Source organism: Chelonoidis abingdonii, chromosome 1, assembly GCF_003597395.2.
Source record: "Chelonoidis abingdonii isolate Lonesome George chromosome 1, CheloAbing_2.0, whole genome shotgun sequence".
Lineage (NCBI taxonomy): Eukaryota > Metazoa > Chordata > Testudines > Testudinidae > Chelonoidis > Chelonoidis abingdonii.
Window position 1 is genome coordinate 131,554,672 of NC_133769.1, and position 21,993 is coordinate 131,576,664.

At 43.7% G+C, this 21,993-nt stretch overlaps 1 protein-coding gene across 5 annotated transcripts in view; it reads left to right on the forward strand.

Annotated features, from left to right (window-relative positions):
- PARVB (parvin beta) overlaps window positions 1-21,993 on the forward strand; it is a 121,170-nt gene that overhangs the window by 55,536 nt on the left and 43,641 nt on the right. For all 5 annotated transcript variants that reach the window (XM_032781979.2, XM_032781983.2, XM_032781982.2 and 2 more), the window contains exons 3-5: window positions 766-836; window positions 13,734-13,836; window positions 18,304-18,444. In XM_032781979.2, the coding sequence (XP_032637870.1) occupies window positions 766-836; window positions 13,734-13,836; window positions 18,304-18,444 (315 nt within the window). The remainder of the gene's footprint in view (window positions 1-765; window positions 837-13,733; window positions 13,837-18,303; window positions 18,445-21,993) is intronic.

Genomic DNA, 21,993 nt, shown 5'->3' on the forward strand with positions numbered 1-21,993 from the left:
TGGGAGCCATCAAGATTTCAAACCACCATTGATGGCCCACATTTTGCATAATTACAATAGGACTTCAGAGTTATATTTCATATTTTTAGTTTCAGATACTAGAGTGATACATTTATACAAATAGGATGTTCACACTCAGTAAATTATAAGCTTTGTAATGGTACCTTACAAGAGAACTTTTGCATGAAGCATATTCCAGTTACATTATAGTCACACTCATTAGCATATTTTCATAACATCATATGGAGTGCAGCATCACAAGGAGTATGACCCATAATCCCATGTCACCCCTGTTACAGGGAGCATAATGCAGTGAGTTTACTGAGTTCTTTAGGATGCTGCAGTCTGATGATGTAGCTTAAAAGGAAAATTAAATAACTGATGAAAGGATAAAATGATCATCATTGTTAGCTGGGTGCCACTAATGTGCTCTGGTATGTCTGGAAAAAGACACAGACCTACCCCAAGGAGCCTACATGATACAGGAGACTAGATGTTGCAGCCTGACACACACTATGCTGCGTGACCTGATGAAGGCCAGTTGAATCTTATTTTAGGGAAGTTAGTACTGTGTAATCCTTCAGTTTATCTCTAAAGAATTCCCCATGCTTTGATCACTTGATGTTCCCTCACTAGTGTGATGACTGGATTTTGCCATTTCTTAATCAACTTCCAGCCAGCTTTATAAATAATAGCTCCTGTAATATCCTCGACAGTGTGTTCATGTCATGGCTCTAACTAGACATTTCCCTTCTCAATGGCCAGAGGAAAATGAGGAACGTACCATGATTGATCCCAACTCCAAAGAAGACTCCAAGTTCAAAGAACTAATCAAGGTAGGAAGTAAATACTTGTCTTGTTTTTCTTTCATGAAAAAATCTTTAGATTGCTACATGTAATCTTTTACAAACCAAAGGTTTGTTACTGAGAATACATCTATGCAAAGAGATGATAATTCATGAACTGTCCTGGATATTGAGGTCACGTAGAAGTGTTAGGAAGTAAGGCCCACAGCAGAGAAGATATAAGAAGAGGTTAGCAGATATCTGAGAGCCTGAGGATACTTGGGGGGGGGGGGAGGGAGATGAAGGCTACAGTTTCATCCCTTTAAATACTGAAGTGAAGCAGAGTTTAGCTTGAATCTAGCAATGATCACAGTGCTATTCCTTATCACGTGAGAGTGGGGGCTCCCTGTCACTGTGATAGCAGGGGAAACCGTTTTGGTAGGAGTGAGTTTGGGTTACAGGAAGGGAGCGCAGATGGATGAAATGATCAGTAAAGGAGGAATGGGATTTTTCGCTGTGTGTGAAATTCTGCCATGGTGGAGGAGGGCCCATGCTCTGCGTTGTGGAGCCCTAGCAGTACCCCTGTTCCAGGAAGGGGGCAGGTGAAATGGTTGTGCAGGGTGGTCTTCATATTTGCACACTGGGGGAGTGGGCTCCAGTCTAGGTCCAAGTGGAGAGGAGCATTGAGAGTATAGGATTATAGGCATTGCCATAATGAGCAGACCTGAGGTCCATCTAGTCCAGCATGCTGTTCTCTATGATGACTAGAGCCAGATGTTTCAGAGGAAGATGCAAGAACCCCACAGTAGGCGGATGTGGCATAATCTGCCCCCCACATTAGGTGTCTCATTCAGATCTCTTAAAGCTAGAGATTGGTTTACGCTTAAGCCCTAAAGCTTGAGGTTTAACATCCCTTCCATTCTATTTTGTTGTTTATATGCTCACTCTGGATATTCTTGGTATCTATATAAATATCTAATCCCTTTTTGAATTCTTACTAAATTCTTGGCCTCAACAACCTCCTGTGGCAATGAGTTCCACAGTATAATTATGTGTTGTGTGAATTTTTTTTTTTTTTTTTTGCTGGTCTTGAATTTTCCTCCGTTCAATTTCATTGAATGTCTCTGCTTTTGTGTTATGAGACAGGGAGAACAGAAGCGTCTGATCTACTTGTGTGCTAGGGGAGGGACTGGATCTGTGATTGTCATGTATCCAGTAGCTGGGAGCATCTGCACTATGTGTGTGGAGTGCCAGCAGCTGTTATTCCAGCTCAGAATCTGTAGTATTGCCCCACAGCCTGTCCTATAACAGTTGTAAATTCCATCCCACTTCAGCCCCAGTTCCCCACACAATGCTCATTTACTCATGCTCTTTGTGAGGTGGAGGAGTCTAACCCAGAGTGGGTAGCATTTAGAAAGGTGAGTTTTTAAGGGTTAGGGTGTTGAGGTTAACTGAGTGAAGGATGGAGCAGAGAGAGAAGCATTGGCAGGTCTGTACCCTAATGAACTGGTTCTCAACCAGGGATCTGGGGGCACTGCGACCAGGTTTCAGGGGGCTGCGAAGCAGAGCCAGTGTTAGACTTGCTGGGTCCCAGGTCAGAAACCCAAAGCTTGGGCTGAAGCCTGGGGCTCTGAGTCCCACCATCCGGGGCTGAAGCCTGAGCAATATAGCTTCGCCAAGACCCCAGTGGCATGGGGACCCAGGCAATTGCCATGCTTGCTACCCCCTAATGCCGCCCTGGCATTTATATGCAGAAAACCACTTATTGTGGCATAGGTGGGCAGTGAAGTTTTTATAGCATGTTGGTGGTGGCCTCTGAAAGAAAAAGGTTGAGAACCCCTACCCTAATGCATCCTGTCTTCCCAGAAGCTCTCATGCTCATACTACTGTCTTACTATATTTCCTGTACTTGCCTCTCTGTGTGCGATGCTTTTGATTTGTATTGCTTTGGATAGAAACCACAGTGCAATAATGCTTAGATGGGTCAGAAAAATCTGGATTATGTAATCCCATGAAGGAGGAAAGGACGTGTGCTTTGATACGTTCTTGTTAGGGTATCTTTACTTGGTACATCACTGGAGTGAATGCACGCTTCAAAGAAATACCACAGCAGCCTACGTATGTGCTTACAACAAACACACCCATCGTTGTATTATCAGCACAGCAATGGCAGGGCATTGCTTTAGGAACATAAAGCCAGCTTCCTGTCCAGCTGCAAATCCAGCTTTAGAGAGGAGCTGTGTGCAAGTACACATGATGCTATTCCCCTTGAATATGTTGTGGGCTAAAACCCAGTAAAATCTCACTCATTCTCACTGTGTTAATCCTCAAACCCAACAGTGCTTGCAAAAACCCTAGTGGTCTCATGCCGCTTTTCCAAGCTGTACTGCAGAGTGTTCATGGCTTTCCTATGAATAATCAAAACTGAACCAGTGCAGTCAGAATAAGTGAACCAAGCACACTCTGAAATGTAGTAGACTTGATTTAAAATCTTGTTAGTGCCTGGTGAGATCAATGGGAGCTTTGCTATTGAATTTAGTGAGACTTGGAGCCCTTATGCTGTGGGCAGGTGTGAATCTTTTGAGTCATTAATACAAATTAGCAAGGTTCTCTTCCCCTCAAAATCTGACTAGAGAGAGGATGATGACTTGAGCCTTGATACTATAATGTGCTCCTCATAGGCACAAGGGTCTCTATGCATGGATTTCATTGCAGGATTGGGGCCTGGTTCACCATTACTCAGCACAGTTGCTTACAAATCAGACTGGTAATATTTTACTCCCACTTGGTACAGTTGCACATGATTGTACAACATTCAGGGCAATGGAGAACTGATCCCTATGTCCTGGAAGCCCCTAGGGGCTGTCTCCTCTGGACCATCCCAAAAGAGCCTTGTATTTTTTCTTGGGAGGCTACTCCAAGAGGAGAGCCATATATAAATGTAAATATTGGTTAACCATTCACAAGCATAATTGAAGGCAGGAGTTTGTACAATGGCATAATTGGAAAGGAATTTGAGGGCTAACCTGGTGTGAGACTGTGAGGCAGAGAGGAGATTGAATTATGCTGTGATTGTACCTGAATGCCCTAATGAAAGTGTGACGGGTTGATCTTCTGTTTGCTCTGTATTCTTTTAATGGGTCATTAAGCTGTCTGTTACTATTGTTTCTTATTATCTGAGTTGTGGTAGCACCTAAGAACCCTAATTGGGGACCAGGACCTCATTGTGCTAGGTGCTGCACAAACCCAAAACAAGACAGTCTGTGCTCCACAGAGTTTACAATCTAAGATCACCATTAAATAAAGAGGGGAAAACTGAATAGTTACTTTGATAGCTTTAATTTTTATTCTAAACCTTTTCATGAGTTCTTTCTCCTCTCTAAAAAGTGGATACATCTACTGTATTTTAATCCCCCTTCTTAATTGTTCCCACTGCACTCACATACACACTCACAAATCAGTGTTGTGAAAAGCAGTGTCAGGGCAGGGAAGCCCCTGGGAAAATGAACCAGGGAATCTAACGGTGACATATTGTTTAATACCTTTTGGCTCCACAGAAAAAGATTGTTTAATCTCTTCTTTCCTGCTGCAATAAGAATTGTATCCGTAGTGGATTAAGCACCGCAGGCTTTTGTGTGCATTTGGAAGTGATTAAAACATAACTGTCCTAGCTCTGGGGGAGACAGACTGTAGAATCCCACTGTAATGCAGAAAGAACAAAAGGGAAAATAACTTTTCATCCCAGCAAGCATAGTAAATCTCTTATACTGAATGGCTGCTGTATGGAGGACATGATAATAGATGCTTTGAATGCTCTTACAGAACTGAAAATGAGCACAAGCTAGAGGTGGGCTTAAAAAAGAAAAAAGTGATGTTTAGTATAATTATATATTTTAAAAATAGTCTGGCACAATTGGTCAGTAGGAAGTCAAGCTGCAAAGAACAACTAGATAATCAAATAAATCCCATCAGTGGCCATCAGTTCTTGTTTTCCACTTCATTCACAGCTGTGTGTAGCAAATTACAGTTCTGGTTTTGGTAGAACAGTAGGCTCTGATTAGAGTTGTGTGAAATTTACTAGATGGGCCAAAGCTGGAAGCTCAGATCAAAACATAAGAACTGAGACAATAGTTCATAGTAAATAGCTTATCCAGGAATTTTGGGACTTTTTTGCTGTGGGCAGGGCCAGCTCTAGGCACCTGCAAACCAAGCATGTTTTTGGGGCGGCACATTTTCAGGGGCGGCATTCCAGCCATTTTTTTTCTTCTGGTAACAAAAGCTTAGAGTCGGCCCTAGTAGCAGCAGCGCGTCGTATGTGAGGGGTGCCCTGTGGCCACTGCGGTTCACGCTGCGGAGGAGCAGCGCCCGCACCTTGCGGCTGGGCCGAGCAGACTCCGAGCAGGGGACACTTAGGCTGGGGGCCGCCCTGCGGAGCACAGGGAGCCGCCTGCAGGTGCCACAGGGTGGCTGCCCCCCAGTGCTGCAGCCAGGGCTGGGCGAAGCAGTCCGAGCTGCCCAGGGACTGCGGCAAGGCGGTCAGAAGCAGCAGTGGGGCCATAAAGGGTGAGGCGCTGCCGTGCGGGGCCTGCGTCCCACTCTCCTGGGCTCGACTCCCTCTGGGCTACCCTGCCCCGGCTCCTCATCCCCCTGCTGGGATGGTCCCCCAACTCTGCCCTCATGGGGCCTGGCCGGTTCTGGAGGTGGGAGCCCTGGCTGGAGGGACCCTCGGCTGAGGCACGGCCTGGGAGCTTCGTTGCCGGAATGGCTGGAGGCAAGGGAGGAGCAGGCGGAGTCAGCACTGGTGGGGGGGAGCCCAGGGCTGGGGCGGCAGGGGATGTGGGTAAAGGAGGGCACTGGTGGTGGTGGGAGGTGAAAGCCCAGGGCTGGGGTGGGGGGCAGCCAAAATTTTTTTTGCTTGGAGTGGCAAAAAACCTAGAGCCAGTCCTGACTGTGGGTGACCACCTTAAACTTTTCTCAAACTCATTTGTTCTTGGTCTGTGGCTTATTTGCAAACAATTTTATGTGAGTATTTGGAATTCAGATTTGATGGTTACTTTTGATTGGTCACTTGGGTTGCTTGGTATGTTGCTCTTCTCTGATTAGATAAGCATGTCATAATTCTTAGGGCTTGTCTACAGGACCCTGCATTTTGGATTATCAGGATGTGAACTGCAATGCACACCAAAGTGCTGCATTGTAAATGCCCCAGGTGGAGATAAATTAATGCAAACTAGGTACCTTTTAGTTTGCACCAGCAGTGTCCACATGGGGCAGTTACAGCACATCACTTTGGTGTGCACTTCAGTTTATGCCCCTGTAAACTGAACTCTGGGGCCATGTAGAACAAGCCCTTATCAGGTTTCCAATATGCATGTTCTTGTTTACATATTTAAAATTTGTTTCCCGTTAATATCCCGAATCATTGCTTTAAGATTCTCTGTTTTGGTGAACATTCCTACCTTTAAATTGTTAGAGTAAACACCTAAGCGATGTGAACATAGTTGAAACCAATCCATTTAAATAATTCTAATGAGTAGTCAGGGATATTTGTAAGCTATTCCAGTTCTACTGAATAACTTCAAATATTGTGATCTTGAGAGTAATGCAGATTTGAATCCTCTTGAACTCTCATATCTGTGTTCTGTTGTTGGTTGGATCCAAAACTGGAAGGGGCCTAATTTTTGGTTCTGGTCCAGATACAGCCAAAGAGTGTAATTTCCAAAAGTGTCTAAGACCCAGATTTTTAAAGGATTTAGGCATTTCACTACTCAGTATTACAATTCTTAACTGACCTAGAAGCCTATATCTCATTGAAAGTCAATGGGATTTGGATTTAGGCTCCTAAATCAATTAGCACTTTTGAAAACTATCCAAAATCTCATGTAAACACCTATTCTCTTAGGATTTTCCCCATTCTAGCTGAGGGAAATCTTGCAACATCCATGTCACAGTTTCAGGATTAACTGCACCTTTGAGCTCCCTCCTTGATGGCATCCACTTAAGGTTTAGACTTCCCAGCACTTGCCTCTCTCTTGGGGCGGAGAACTGGCCTCTCTCCCTTTAGACAGGGAGGTTTAGGCTTGCAGTCCCTCTGCACCTTCCTGTGGGTTTCCCAACAGGTCTGAGCAGGGTACAGAACCTGTCATTGACTTTTTTCTCCAGAGATTATAACACTGTGTACCGGTTTACCAACCAGCCTTCACAAAGCTGCATTTATTCTTAGGGCAAAAGCATTACAGATAAAACATATAAAAACAATAAAAGAATCTACATACATGCTAAATGCTTACAAGAGGTTACCCCAACCCCAACATAAGGCTCTGGCAGGCGTCAGTCTTTCAAACTCCACAACTGACTGCCCCCTGTGTTACAAGTTCATGTCAGTTTTTAAATCGGGAACCAGACACCAACTGATACCGACTGGTCACTTCAGCTGTTTCTTTATACAGCTCTTGTGCCTTTGATCGCCAATCTCCAGGAACAGGTCAATGGTCAATCAGTCAATGGCCTTTTCCTCAGGGTGTAGCTTCAACAGGCTGGGTTTTTGCGCAACCAGGGTTGCATAATTTGCATTAATCGCTCCTTGTGGATTCCGCACTTATTGTCTCAAAAGTCCATGCCTGTCTGGCATATTTGAAGGAGTTTGAACTCCTTACACTTCCCAGGTCTCTCATCTGTCACAATTAGGGTGACTAGATAGCAAGCGTGAAAAATCAGGACAAAGATTGGGGAGTGATAGGTGCCTATATAAGACAAAGCCCCAAAGATCAGGACTGTCCCTATAAAATCAGGACATCTGGTCACCCTAGTTACAATCAGCTGATCTTACAAGGTTTCTTCCATTTAGGATCAAAATCTTGCAAAGAGAGCTTGCAGGTTCAAAGAATCTTTCAGGTTCAGATTCGACAGCAACCAAATCTTGCAAGCAATTTTTGACAGAAACCTTGTAAAATCAACTGATGTTGCAAGATGTTTTAGCTCTTGAACAGTCTCCTAAATGGAACTGTGCTCCAAGCAATGCTACTTGGTCAATCCCTGTGTTCAACAAACATTTTCAGTTAGTTTTCACTGCTTCAAGATTAAATGCATAGTTTGTGTCAGATATGATAAAGACAAAACTTTAAATGAAACCATTGAGCTGTGAACTTTGAGCATAGGTTTGTGAGTTTTGCCTACCATGTGACTAACCGGTGCACCCGGAACCCAATAGGGACTAACCGGTGCAAGTTTTGTTAAAAAAAAGCTACATGTTCAGTCTTAAAAATAAAAAAAAATCTGTCCAGAAACAGCCCACATTGAAGGTTTAGCCAAAAGACTTGTAGACCTGAATGACTTACACCAGCAGTTTCCACACTCAACCACATAATGAGCTGAGCTATCTTGTTTTCTGCCTGCTTTCACATTCTTGCAGGGGGCTCTTCCAACTCTTGTTTTAATGATCTTTTTGCTTGGAGTTGGCTTTCTTTGCTCTGTTTGGTTGCTCGGCTTCCTGCTTTCCCATTGTGCCAGATGCTCTTATGTACTTGCTTTGTTTTTATTTTGTGTTCTTTATTTGCCGCGGCGGTGACCTAGGGCTCTTTGTCCTTGATCTCTGCAGGTTTGCTCTGAACAAGTTTCAATGTGTTCTGGGGCAGGCAGCCTTTCTAATAAAGCACTTTATGGGACTGGTGAAGTTTGAGGCAAAAAATGAGCTTACCTGTGTATAATACCAGTCAGCCAGGCAGACCAGTTTTTTTTTTTTTCCTTGTAGGATATTCGCACCATTTTACTTCTGGGTTCTACCTGGTGGCAATTTCAATTTTCAGCCCAGCACTTCACAATAAAACACGGCTCATTAAATCTGACATAAGAGTTTGTCCTAAAAGTGGTTTAATAAATATATGTGTCAAAATTTAAAGCACCACTGGCATGTTTATGCAATTTATTATGCATGTATGTGCCTGGGGATCTAATACAGTTGGGGATTTTTACATGTCAACATCTGTATGAGGCAGCAGGTGAGGTGTTGGTGGGGAGAAGAGTTGATTTTACTGCAGTTTTAAAACTGCTACTAGCCAAATACTGTAGAACAACTGAGAGAAATTCCACTTTTAGGAATTTAAGACCCTGATCCCGCAAAACACTTAAGCATGCACAAAACTTTGAGCACACAAATATTCCCAGTGACTCCAGTGGGACTAATCACATGCTCAGTTAAGTACAGGCTTAAGTGCTTTGCTGTGTCTGAATCTATATTGAGCTGCTTAAACAGTCAGTTATTGCAGCTAATTGGCTAGATTGTGCCTCTGTCTTTGTGTAAATGGGAGACTTGAAAGACATGAAGAGTTAAGCTTCTGTGGGAAATGAATCAGAAAAAAATCTATCTCTGTTGTAAATTTTAAATAAAACCAAATGAGACTGTTTCTCCCCTTGAAAAAGTTAAAAAGATCCAATGCAGAGAGCATTTTTTCAGGTTTCCTCAGCAAGACACAAGCTTTTGCAATCAGGAAATCAAGAGGCAGTCTGGCTAACTTTGGTTTTTGAAAACTGCAGCTCTTGTCAGTCTCTGAGGGCTTTTTCAAAATGGTTTGGATAGATTATTTTTAATTACAAATTCATTTTCTCTAGGAGGGCTGGTATTGTGAGCTGCATATTAAATAAGTTTTTAACATTTTTTGCTTCCCCCCTTTTCAAATGTAGCCATTGTATTAATTTTTTTAGAAACTGGACAGCTAGTCCTTGTTTTATTTCTCTCTCCTTCATGTGCTTTTGCCAAGAGGTCTTTTTTATTCTAAATTTAAACTGTGAGTGCTGTAACTTTAACTCCTTACATAGGGTAGCATTTTCCAAAATACTTAAGTGACTTGGGAAGTCAGTGAGATTTAGGTTCCTATTTTGAAAATGGCACTTGAGGCTCCTAATTCACATGGATCCTTTTGAAATCTGTTTACCCATGGTCTCTCTCTCTCTCTCTCTCTCTCTCTCTCAATCTCTTCTCTGTCACTATTGTGATACTAGAAAGATGATGGAGTAACTTCAGTCACAGTCTTTGGGCCAATTTTTCAAGAACTTAACACTCAAACTGCCATTGTTCTCAATGGAAGCTGCTGTGGGCTGAGAACTTTTGCTAATTTGAAACTCTAACCACTTCAGTGCTCTTCAAAAAAAAAAAAAAAAATCTGGCCCTCTTCTTTTAAAGGAACGATGCTAATTGTGTGTTTCTTTATAGCTTCTTTCTTGCTAAACATTTTCTATTCCTGTCCAACAGTTATCAAGGTGGTGTAGTTCAGGAAGAGGCTGCAATATCTCTGTTTTACCATCTCAGACAAGACTGTGTCTACTTAATTGGGAGTTGTTTTTTACTGGAGTTAGGGTACAGTCTGTAATGCTAAAGGAGGCCTGTCTTCCTCTCCCACCCCAACCCACATTTCCTTCTTCTCTTCCTTTCACGGTAATGGTCCCTTCCTACCCTAAAAAAAATACTGTAACCTCATTCTCTCCCTTACCAATGAGTCTGCACTGCCCTGCTTCCCGCAGAAGGGGGCTATAAGTTAGTAGGTTGGAGTTCCCTGACCTAGTCTGCAAGGGCTGTTCTGCCCTATTGAGTAATGCCTTCCAAACTGTTCTATGCAGGTTGCACCCCCACTTACTCTGGGTGTAATCTTTGGCCAGCTGACAATGGCTGGGATTGTCACAGGAGTGTAAGGGAGTAGGGCACCTAGTTCACATTGAAATATGAGAGGATGTGAGTGCCTAACTCCCTTAGGCTCTTTCAAAAATCTCAGTCTAAATGTCGAGGAGAAGAACAGAGGGGTCGGTGCCCCTATCAAGACATGGCCTGAGAAGAGATCACTGAAGGGCTCTGACATAAGGTACACAAAGAAGGAGAGGATGGGTACTTTATTGTATATGCTGAGGAAGTGATGTTTGCTTGGCTGAAGTGAATGACGAAGCAGATACATGTAGCTTCTTTATGAACTCACTGAGGTGCAATGTCTAAACTATTGCCGGGCACTTAGTCATCAGATGCCTTTAAACTCTGTCTCCCTCTTGCCCCCATCCCCCATTGAAAAATACATTACACGTGAGTCGCTTTAGTTGTGTGCTTATATCCTGCATAGCATTAAAGAGCTGCTGCTATTGCCTCATGGAAATCTGTTCAAAACATTTTTAATTAAAAAACAAAAACAAAAAACTTGTAGAGCATTCTTTTTATTACCGAGTTTCTTTTGCTTCCAGGCAACTTAAAGCAAAGAGCAGATGTGATGTTCATACCCACAAACCTATCCCAGTTCACCCTCAGTCAAGGGCTCACTATGTTGTCCAGCTGAAACTTGTGAAAAATTGTGCTGTCCCCCCCGCCCCCGGCCCTGATTTTAGTAGTTCTGTTCATTTCTACAGTATCATGGAGACATTTAAGAATCACGTTAGAGGTGCATGTGTGTAAGGATCTCAAAGCAATTTATGAATATTAAGAACTTGTCTACATGGCACTGGCAAAGCGCCCTAGAAGGGTGTGATTGATTTTTTTTTTTTAAGCATTCTAATGTGGTGCATTTTAACAGGCCCATGTAGGTCCTGCTGGCACACCCTAAAAGGTACCTATTTTGTGTTAACACAAGCTAGGTACCTTTTAGAGCAGGGGTGGGCAAACTACGGCCCACGGGCCGGATCCGACCCGTGAGCTGTTTTAAACAGGCCCATGAGCCGCATGAAGCGGCTTGCCCCCTCCGGCCAGGGGGCAGGGTCAGGACCACACTATGCAGCTACCAGAAGCCGTGCCCTGACCCTGCTCCAGCTCTTACACGCTCTAATGGGAGCTGCAGGGGCAGTGCTTGCGGACAGGGCAGCATGCAGAGCTACCTGGCCATACCTCCACGTAGGAGCTGGAGAGGGACGTGCCGCTGGTTCCGGGAGCCACTTGAAGTAAGCACCACTCAGAGCCTGCACCCTTTGAGCCTCCCCCCATGCCCCAACCCCCTGCCTCAGCCCTGATCCTCCTCCCGCTCTCCAAACCCCTTGATCCCAGACTGGATCACCCTCCTGCACCCCAAACCTCTCATCCCTAGCCTCACCCCAGAGCCCTCACCTCCAGGCAGAACCTGCACCCTTTCCCGCATCCCTGCTGCAGCCGTGATCCCCCATCTGCCATCCGAACCCCTCGGTCCCAGCCCAGAGCACCTGCCTACACCCCAAACTCCCCATCCCCAGTCCCACCCCAGAGCCCACACCCTCTCCAACACCCCAACCCCAATTCTGTGAGCATTCATGGCCCACCATACATTTTCTATTCCCTGGTGTGGCCTTCGGGCCATAAAGTTTGCCCACCCCTGTTTTACAGCGTGCCAGCAGTGTCTACATGGGGCAGTTAGAGTGCAGCACATTAGTGTGCTTTACCAATTACATCCCTCTGGTGCACTTTGCTGGCCCCATGTAGACAAGCCCAAAGTATCTCTCTCTGTTGCTGTGAGGTAGCTGAACCTCACTAACTTGTATAAATTAGCCAGATACACCTTGTAATTAGCACACCCCACATGCCTGTTTCTCCCAGTGTTGCTGACTCTTGTGATTTTTGTCACAAGTCTCACAATATTTGTTTTTAAATCCCAGCTCCTGTCATCACAGGATTATATATATGTCAGCTTTCATATAGAAGAACAAAGTACGATCCAAACGCTCATGGCTGAGGAGAAAAGGTGGAAATGGGGATTATAACAAGAAAGCAAATCAAAGGAATCCACAATTTTGTATATATAACATTTAAAACCTTATGATTTTTTAGCCATTCTCATGATTTTTGGGCACCCTGTCTCACAGTTTTTGAAGACTTGAGGTTGGCAATACTGCCTCTCCATTTATAAGCAAAAATTTAATAGCAGAAAGCAAGGTCTCTTATTACAAAAATTACATTACTTAGCAAAATGTACTTTTATATATAGAGCTTGACATAGTAAACTGGAGTAAAACAAGTGATGAATTACATTTTCCCCATGCTGGTGCCAACTAAACAAAGGCATGACACTGTTTTGCCTGTTACTTTTAAGGGGATTATGTCTGAGGCCTGACAAATTTAATGTTGTTCCTTTTTAAAAAGATTCTTTATGCTCCTTTCTGCTTTGGTTAGCACATGCAAGATGTTATAGTTAAGCTAATTTAGCATATGGGACCTGTCATGCACGGTACAGAGTGACTATCGAGCTGGCTAGAATTTTGGTTCCACACTGCTCTGTCTGCCTGGTGACCTGAATGAGACTTTACATAGTGCACCCACAGCACAATACAGACATCCCAGTATTAGGGGCCTTGTCTTATATATGCAACTATTGCCCCCCCGCCCTCTCCCCAAAAGTGTCCTGATTTTTCACACTTGATATCTGGTCACGTGTCTTCTCATCCATGTCTTGCTTGGGTTGATAAAGGACTGGGATTATTCTTTCAGGGAGTCTATTTAGCCCATAGTAGGAGCTAGAGCATATTGTCTTTGTAAAACACCCGTCCCTTTCTGGCCAGTGACCAAACAGCTGTGAAATACTGTTTAGTGTGTATATATACAGCTGCTCTGCTATGCTCAGGTCTTTGTGACTGTTGCCCTCTAGTGATTGGCTTAGAGATCTTTCTAAAGACCAATACTGTATGTATTGCCTATAACAGAGAGTTAGCTCAAGTGGTAGAAGCCTGTGTTTTGGGAGCAAAAGGACCTGAAAGGAATAGTAAATGACAGTGAGCTGTATATTTTCATCACCTATTACTGACTGGCTCTAGAGAGGGAGAGAACTCTTGCAAGATCTGGGCCCCAAAAAAGTTCTAGCGTCTTTTCACCACTTGATCTTTCTGTTGTTTGGAAGTAAATATACAAGATGATTATTCATGCAGGGTTACCTGTTTCTGGTCCTTACTTTGATTGCTGCTTGTGATATAAGTAACTCGCTTCAGTGATTAGACACTTGCCTCCCATCTCCATTCTCCCAGGTTCTAATTGACTGGATTAACGATGTCCTGGTGGAAGAGAGAATCATCGTTAAGCAGCTTGAAGAGGACCTTTATGATGGGCAAGTGCTGCAGAAACTTTTGGGTGAGTTGAAGCTACAGAAGGGGAGCTTTGCAAAGAAGTCAGCCCCTCTGGTTTGATGGCTAGTTGCCCCCCACAGACTAGCTGTCTGCAGCTTTGGTAAAGTTAAATATTCAGCCCATCCACTTTAGCCATCAGATACAGCATCAGCCTGTCCTATCTTTCTGTTCATGTGACCAGATAGGGGATTGGAATAGACGAGAGTCCTGCTCCCCGGAATGGGTGATTCATGCTGATGTCTAAACTCTGCTCACTTGGGAGAACATCCCAGACAGATGAAACGGGGGGTAAGGAGGCATGTACTAATCTTGGTCAATCAAAGTGAAACTGGCTTAATGTTAGATTTAATGTGTCCAGTTTTGAAAGTCTTTGGGCTGAGAGCAATCCATTTAATAAATTATAATGGTTCATCTTTCCGGTCAAAGTGGATGCTCTTTCAAAAATTAAATCTGTACAATGTGGCATGAGTGGAGTACACACTCTGTGCCCTTACACGTGTCTTGGGTTTAGGGGAGAGAGGATCTTCAGGCAATAAGTAGATTAAGTAAATAGTTATTCTAGCTATCACTCGGCATCCCCCTTACACCTTCACTTCTCCATTTGCAACCATTCTCCCCTAATAGCTTCTACCCAGAATCCTTTGCGTCTCGAAGGAGATGCTGCAGGAATCATTGCAGTGGTTCATAAGCTAGAAGCATCTCATGGAGAGACGTAGGCAACGTTTATGCTACAGACTTTATAGTGGCACTGCTATACTGCTACAGCTGTGCCTCTGTAAGGTCTCCCGTGTAGCCGCTCTTTGCCTGTCGACATAGCGCTATCCACACCAGCGCTTTTGTTGATGAAACTTTGTGTTGGTCCTGAGTGTGTGTTTTTTCACACCCCTGACTGACAAAAGTTTTACCAACAAAAGTGATAGTGTAGACAAAGCCTTGGAGCTTCAAGTAATAGACTATTGGAGACATGCTAGAGAAACAGGCTTATAGTTTCCTTAGTTCTTGTGACCCACAGATTGAGAGTGACTGCCTATGGACCGTTGTCAGTGATCTAGAGGGGCTGGAGTGAGGGGTTTCAATTATGCTAATTTCATTAGCCCTTATGGATGCTGCTTGCTGAATTTCCCCCATGTGACACTTAGAGCCCCACAGTGTTCCGGTAAATGTTCACAAAATCTTTTTAACACTGATTAACAATAATGGCTTTATTGTGCAATGAAAACGCCTCAAAACACAGCTTGAAGGAGCTCAGTAAAATGGGAGGAGAGCTTTTAAAATAAATTTTAAACTATTTATTTTGGAAGTTTTAACAAGCTTAAAGATCCTTGCCTTGTAAATGTCAGAAACAAAAAAACATTACAACAATTAGCTTTTGTGTAAAGAGACATTATCCGGGAATATAGTCACCAGCTCTTTCTATCTAACAGGGTGTTACCATGTTACAGAGTGACCATCATTACAATACCTGTTTCTAGTGACTTTATGAAATAGAGTGAAATCTCTATGCTCATATAGTTAAGAGACCAGATGTCTCTCTCAAATGTTAACATTAAAAAAAAAAAATTGGATAGTTGTGCTAGGGGCTTTTTTTCTTTTTGCAGGTGAACTTTGAGTACTGAATAAAAAGTAACCCAATATCTAAGTGTCTTTTCTGGGTATGTAATCGGTGTGTCAGTTTTTCCATAACCACAGCCTCCCCTCTCTCTATATTTATTTTTTGGAACCATGCCTCAGTGGTTGGTCTATTTTTCTTTTTCCAGTGAGAGGCTACCAATAGCCAAGCAGCTACTAGCAGATGAGAGATTAATTCTTCATTTCCTCAGGGGTGCTGGAACAATTTGTACAGTGGGGGTGCTGAGAGCCATAGAAGCAAACTGAAAACCCTGTACATAATGGAAACCACTTCAACCCCTGGGGTGTGGCAGCACCCCCAGAACCCTTAGTTCCAGTGCCAATGTTTGTGTGACCATTTCCCCTAAGAAGCCCCAGGAGGCTTACCAAAGGATCCATTTGGAAATAAATATCCAACCATTTGTGCTATTTGGTTACAAATTGCATCCCAATATTCTCTTATGACTGGACATGTCCACCATATATGCATGAAATCTCCTTGTTCGCCACAGTTTCTCCAACATTTCCCCCCCATTCAATCTCTATTTTTTGACTTGGCCTAAGTGTTTGTATGGTTGGGGCCAATGAAACAGTATTTTAAAGAATTTTTCTTTTTTAATGCTACAGACTGAGGTTGCTGGTTCTCTTTTCCACATCAAACCCTATTCCTCTGGAGTAATTTGTCAATCCACATCTTTTTCCCAGCATGTCATATATGGACACTGGTTTTTATGAGGAACATTGTTGCAAAGATTGATATAAAATAGTTACAATTTTTTTTGTCTCCTAATTGACCAGACTCCATTGCTTCTATTAAAGGTAGCTTTCTGTAATCAACTTCTCTAGAGCACCAAGAAGCAGAATGCCTGACTTAAAATGGAGGAGCTTCTGCCATGCAGCCCTTCCTTTTCTTCACAGGAGAACCACAGTCATCACAACTGGGCTCCATCTCGTGCTCTAGTCAAGGCTTCTTGACTGCTTTAGCCATAGCCATTGCATTGTTAGAGTAAATGTCTTCTTGTACTAGTGACACAGCAAGAGGCAATGAAGTATGTGGTGCTGGAGGGGCTTCTTTTGCTTGGGGTCTTACAAATATGTGAGCAAAGTTGACCCTTCATTTCACCCTTTTGCATGCACAAGAGGCTCATAAAGTAGGTTCCTTCATCCTCTTGCACCACTTGATTGTTATTGTTTCGTTCACGTGAAAGGTGCTCCGAGATTTAATAACAGAATTCAGATCCCTTAGAGGACATACGACAGGTGAAAATCAGAAACTTGTCATCTGGAGAATTCTGAAGCCACCCAGAGTGGCAGATTAGCCAATAGGTGACAGATTTATTTAGAGGCTGTGCCTCCTTTTGTAGAATTTGATCAAGATGATAAGTAGTGCCACTGGGATGCCATGATATACATAGTGTCAGCATGAAAGATTAGCAAAATCCCTATTTGCTGGGCTGTCAGTACACCCGGTCCCTAACTTTGCACTAAAAGATGATCAGTAACAATGAAGTGTCTGACAAAAAATTCACTTCTGTTGGATGTAGGGCTCCTGCGCCCTAAAAACATGCTCTAGCTGGGTATCAAGTGAAGTAAAGGCGCTGGACTTCCGCTCCCAAGAGCGTAGTGAGCTGGCCATTCTTCCCCTGGCCCGAGGAAGAGAAGAGGAGGTACTTTTTGCTGTACAGCCTATTGAAGGACAACTTGGTCTCCTTGCCTCGCCCCCACCAGTTCGAGGAAAAGTAGATAGAGGCAGCTCAACTCCAAGTTCATTGACTTGATGGGGAGAGGGGTAAGGGGAAAGGAGAAACACTAGTGTGTGGTTCTGGGGGAATAGTTCAGATGAACTATCGAAGAATCCCAAATTTTAGGAATATCTGATTTTTACCAAAACTTGCTGTGCCTTGTCCACTGTAAAAAAACAAACAAACAAACAAAAACAAAAAACACAAACAAAAAAAACAACCAATCAACTTAGGCCTTGTCTATATAAGAAAGTTATACAGTTTGACTTAAATCTATTTTTAAACCAACTTAGTTAAATCAGTATAAACCTCTGTGTGAATGCTTATTTTGGTTTAAGAGTTGGCCTACTTAGATTATGTCTACACTGTCAGTTATGTTGGTATAACTTGGTATAACTTATGTCACTCGGGGTGAGAATAAGCCACTCCCCGAGCGACGCAAGTTACACCAACCTAAGTGCCGGTGAGGACAGTGCTATGTGAGCGGAGCTTCTCCCACTGACATAACTACTGCCGCTCATTGCGAGTGGATTAATTAAGTCGATGGAGAGCGCTCTCCCATTGACATAGTGTGGCTAGGCTACACTAGAGAGCATGCAAGGGTTCAGCTGCATCAGTACAGCTGAACTGCTGTAAGCTCTCAAGTGTAGCCATAGCCTTAGATTTAGCTTAAGCCAACTCTTAATTGACTTCATCTAAACTGAAATAACTCAGGTTTCAACCAAAATAAGAGTGTCCACACAGCATTTGCACCAGTTTAACAAAATCAGAGCTTTAGTCAAAGTGGTGCAACTTTCTTGTGCAGACAAGGCCTTACTGTGTTGAACTCATTTAACTATAGGGGAGGAAAAAGGAAGGTGCAATGGCTAAATTTTTGTTGTACCCTTGTGAAAATTATAATAATGTAACACTTCAAAAATACTACCAGCCAAGGATCTCTGTCTTACCAAACACTGAAGTTACTGGAAAACATCACTGTGAAGTTTGGAAGGTAAATATTCCCATTTCACAGGTGGGTTACTTGTCCAAGCTGGCAGATCTAGGGATTAGAACCCAGGAGTCCTGTGCTCTTCCTTATGCTTGTCTAACAAGTCCTGCTTTGCTTGTTTGTTTGTATGCAGAAAAGCTGGCTGACCGTAAACTGAATGTGGCAGAAGTGACGCAGTCTGAAATTGGTCAGAAACAAAAGCTGCAGACAGTTCTGGAAGCTGTCCATGATTTACTGCGACCCCATGGCTGGACAATCAAGTGGAATGTCGACTGTAAGTGCCATGTGCAAAAAAGTCTGCTTTGAAGTGAGACTGTCATGTTCATGGATGCAGAGGAAATTATTTTCTGCTGCCTATTTCAGAAATGCAGCATCCATCCTTGTAACCAATAACTTGCTCACGTATTCTGTGATTCAGTGTTTTTACAGACTATTAATAGTAATGTATATGTGTAGTCTATATACATAGAATGAGAAGGTTGGGATTATAACATATATCCTCCTACCTCTGTATGGTTCTGGTTCGAACTCCTTCAGATGAGGAGGGATGTGTCATAATTGGACTTCAAGTGTGTCATTTCTTTTAAGCATATATTATCATTAAAACATTGTTTTGCTGAATCTGTATAGATCTGAGAAACCTGTTAGCCTCTCAAGAAACAGACTTGAGAGCTTGGTCCCGTTCATTCATTCTAGGATGTCCTGTTTAGAGACAAAAACAACGAGGAGTCCTTGTGGCACCTTAGAGACTAACGAATTTATTTGGGCATAAGCTTTCGTGGGCTAGAAACCACTTCATCAGATGCATGAAATGGAAAATATAGTAGAGAGGTATAAATACACTGCATATGAAAAGATGCAAAAACTAATTTTGCCCCTGCTGATACTCGCACCTTCTTATCAACTGTTTGAAATGGGCCATGTAAAGGTGCATGGCCAGGGCTCGACCCTCCCTGGGGAGGAAGGGAGCCACACCGGCCTCGGTACACGTCGTCTGAGTCAGCCCCTGGCTTCAGGGCTGAGCGGTGTTGCACAGTCGCTTGGGGCTCCGGCCGTCTGCTATAGGTCGGGGCAATGAGTACAAAGTTAGAGGCTCAGACCCCTGTGGCTCAGGGCTGAGCAGTCAATAGTTCAGGCAGCTCGGACCCTTTGGGGCAGGACTGAGCAGTGGCACAGTCAAAGGGGGCCCAGCCCTTGGTTCGGGCAGGGCACCAAACACACAGTTACAACAGCTCAAACCCTCATGGCTCAGGGTTGAGCAGTCACCAGTAGACTAAATGGCCTCCTTAGGCCAGGGAGAGGGGGATTCTGCCACCCGGGTACGGGTAGCAGGGGGAATGCAGGCCCTCCCACTCCACTGCGTTCCAGCCCGGGGCCCTAGTAGCAGCTATCACTGCTGACAGTCAGTGGGTTTTCTGGCCGCAACACACTGACATGGGCTCGGCATACTGCAGTCTGACTGGTCAGCTGCCCGGTACTTCAATCTCCCTCTGGGACCTGACCTGGGGTATCAGTCCTGGGAATCTTAGTAGCATGGGCTCCTCCCGAGGGGCTGGCGTAAGTCCGAGTACCTTAGAAGTCGGCCAAGGGTCGGGGATTCCTCGGGTAGTAGCAGGACGGGGCGCTCCGGCAGCTCTCTCGTAGTGGGCACGGGGAAGCTCTGGCAGCTCGTTGTAAGCGGGCGAGGGAAGCACCAGCCATCAGGGCAACGGCTCAGCCAGAGCTTCCCTGTCCGAGCACCTTGGCAGGTCTGCTCCGACAGCGGCTGGGCCAACTGAGGCTGAGGGCCGCTTTATACTCCGGTCGCCTCCTGACCTCTGAGGGTGGCTACTGCTCAGTGCCCGCTTTAGGTGTGGCGGGCTCGACCTCCTGGGAGGGGGACACACGCCTCGTTACAGCACCTTGATTACATTGAACTCATTAGCACTAAAAGTGATTTTTCCTCCTTTGTCACATGTGCAGAAGCCACTATATAATATAGCTTTGTTAGCAAGTGACCCCTCATTGGTAAAACAAGGACTCCTTGTGTTTTGCTGATACAGACTAACACGGCTGCGACTCTGAAACCTGTTTAGAGGCATATTTCTGATGGAGTAAGCCGAAAGAAACACTTTAAAGTGTGGCCCTTTATTCTAAAAGAATTGTGATGTGGTTTCTCACAGGAGTGAACCTATCTTAATGTGTGTATAATAGAGTAGCTAAGGGTAATTTTCTTTTTACCTGTAAAGGGTTAACAAGAACATAATCCGAGACACATCGGAAACTGATTTTCAAAGTCAGGGAGGAATTTTTGGATATGAGTCTTTTGTCTGTCTCTCAGCTATGAGAAGGTTGTTCTATTTCAATCTTCTGTTTTCAAATTGTAAGTAGGTAGGAAAACATATGATTTTATTGTTTCGGTAGTATTACTAATTGCTAGCATTGCGGAATGTTTCAAATTGGATATCTTTTTGAATAACTGTATTATATTTTTTCTTATAAGCAATAGTGTTTATGTCATCTTGATACAAGAAATTTTGATGTCTTTTTTTTTATTTTTTTATATATAAAGCTTCTTTTAAGACTTGTTTGAGTTTTTCTCTCAGGTAAGCTTGCAGCACCAGGAAATTGGTGGAGGGGGAAGAGAGAGATATTCTGTTCTTTGATTTGGGTTGTCTCTTTGGAATAGAGGAGACTGCTTTTGTATTGTATTAAAGAATTGCATACGATCTCAGTTAGCCAGAGAGGAAATCGGTGGAAGAGAGGGGAGGGAAGTGGGTTCATTTCCCTTGCCGGAAGACTCGAGCTTCTGGTTGGGTCCCCCAGGGATTGGGAGCCAGAGCGAGGCAGGCATGTTAATTCTTTGTCTGTGCAGCGAGATAAGTACCAAGACTGGTAATTAAGCTTGGAGTTCATGCTATCACCCAATTTGACCTATAGGTCCAGATTTTGAAGAGAGGTCTATGAAAGAGAGAATACGTCGATCAACTAGCACGTACAGCGAAATAATTTTTCTTTTCCCTGCCAGGTTTTTAGCAGAAGAAGGCGTTTGGTTTTAAAAGGAGCAGAGAGAATTTTTTTCGTTTCTCTTTCGCTCAGCTGCTTGCATTTTAAGCAAGGAAGCTTTAGGTGACTTAAGGTCTTTGTGAAACAATAGATCCATGACGATCAAGATCCCAAAAACTACACAGGTCAATCAATGGCTTTGTTTTGGTTAATTTACACTAATACACATTGCTAGGAAATTAACAAAGAGTTGCTAGGCAGACCAGGAGACACAGAGAGCAGTTCAGACAAATAACACAGACACCATAACAAAAATGAACCAAAGTTCAATATTGATGACGAAGTATGACTTAAGGGGAGGAGTAGCTAAAGATATCAAAGACCAGATCACATGGCTGGACCTGAAAAAAAATATACAGAGATGAAGCTGAGAAAAAGAAAAAGACGCTCCTAAAAGAAGATAACAGCCAAAGAGAAGCTTACCAAAAGAAGAAGCAGCCAAAATGCAGCTCATACGAGATGGAAAACTGAGATCTTGGCTATAAACAGGCCCTACGCATTTAAACAGGCAAGCATCTGAGACGCAGCCAATCCTAACCCTCGACAGTTTTGTTCAACGACAAGAAATTTCCAACTACAGGCAGGGTGATGCCCTGAGACTTAGAGAAATTTGAAAGAGCCTTGCGATTGGTAAGCATACCTGAAGACCAGTACGTCAGAGTGAGGTCAACCTCGTGACCCCTTACAGAAGTGGCGCTGAAATGCCAAAGGACCAAATGACGATATAAACTGTTTCTAACCAAGGCAATACAGAATTGGGGATAACCAGTCATGCCGT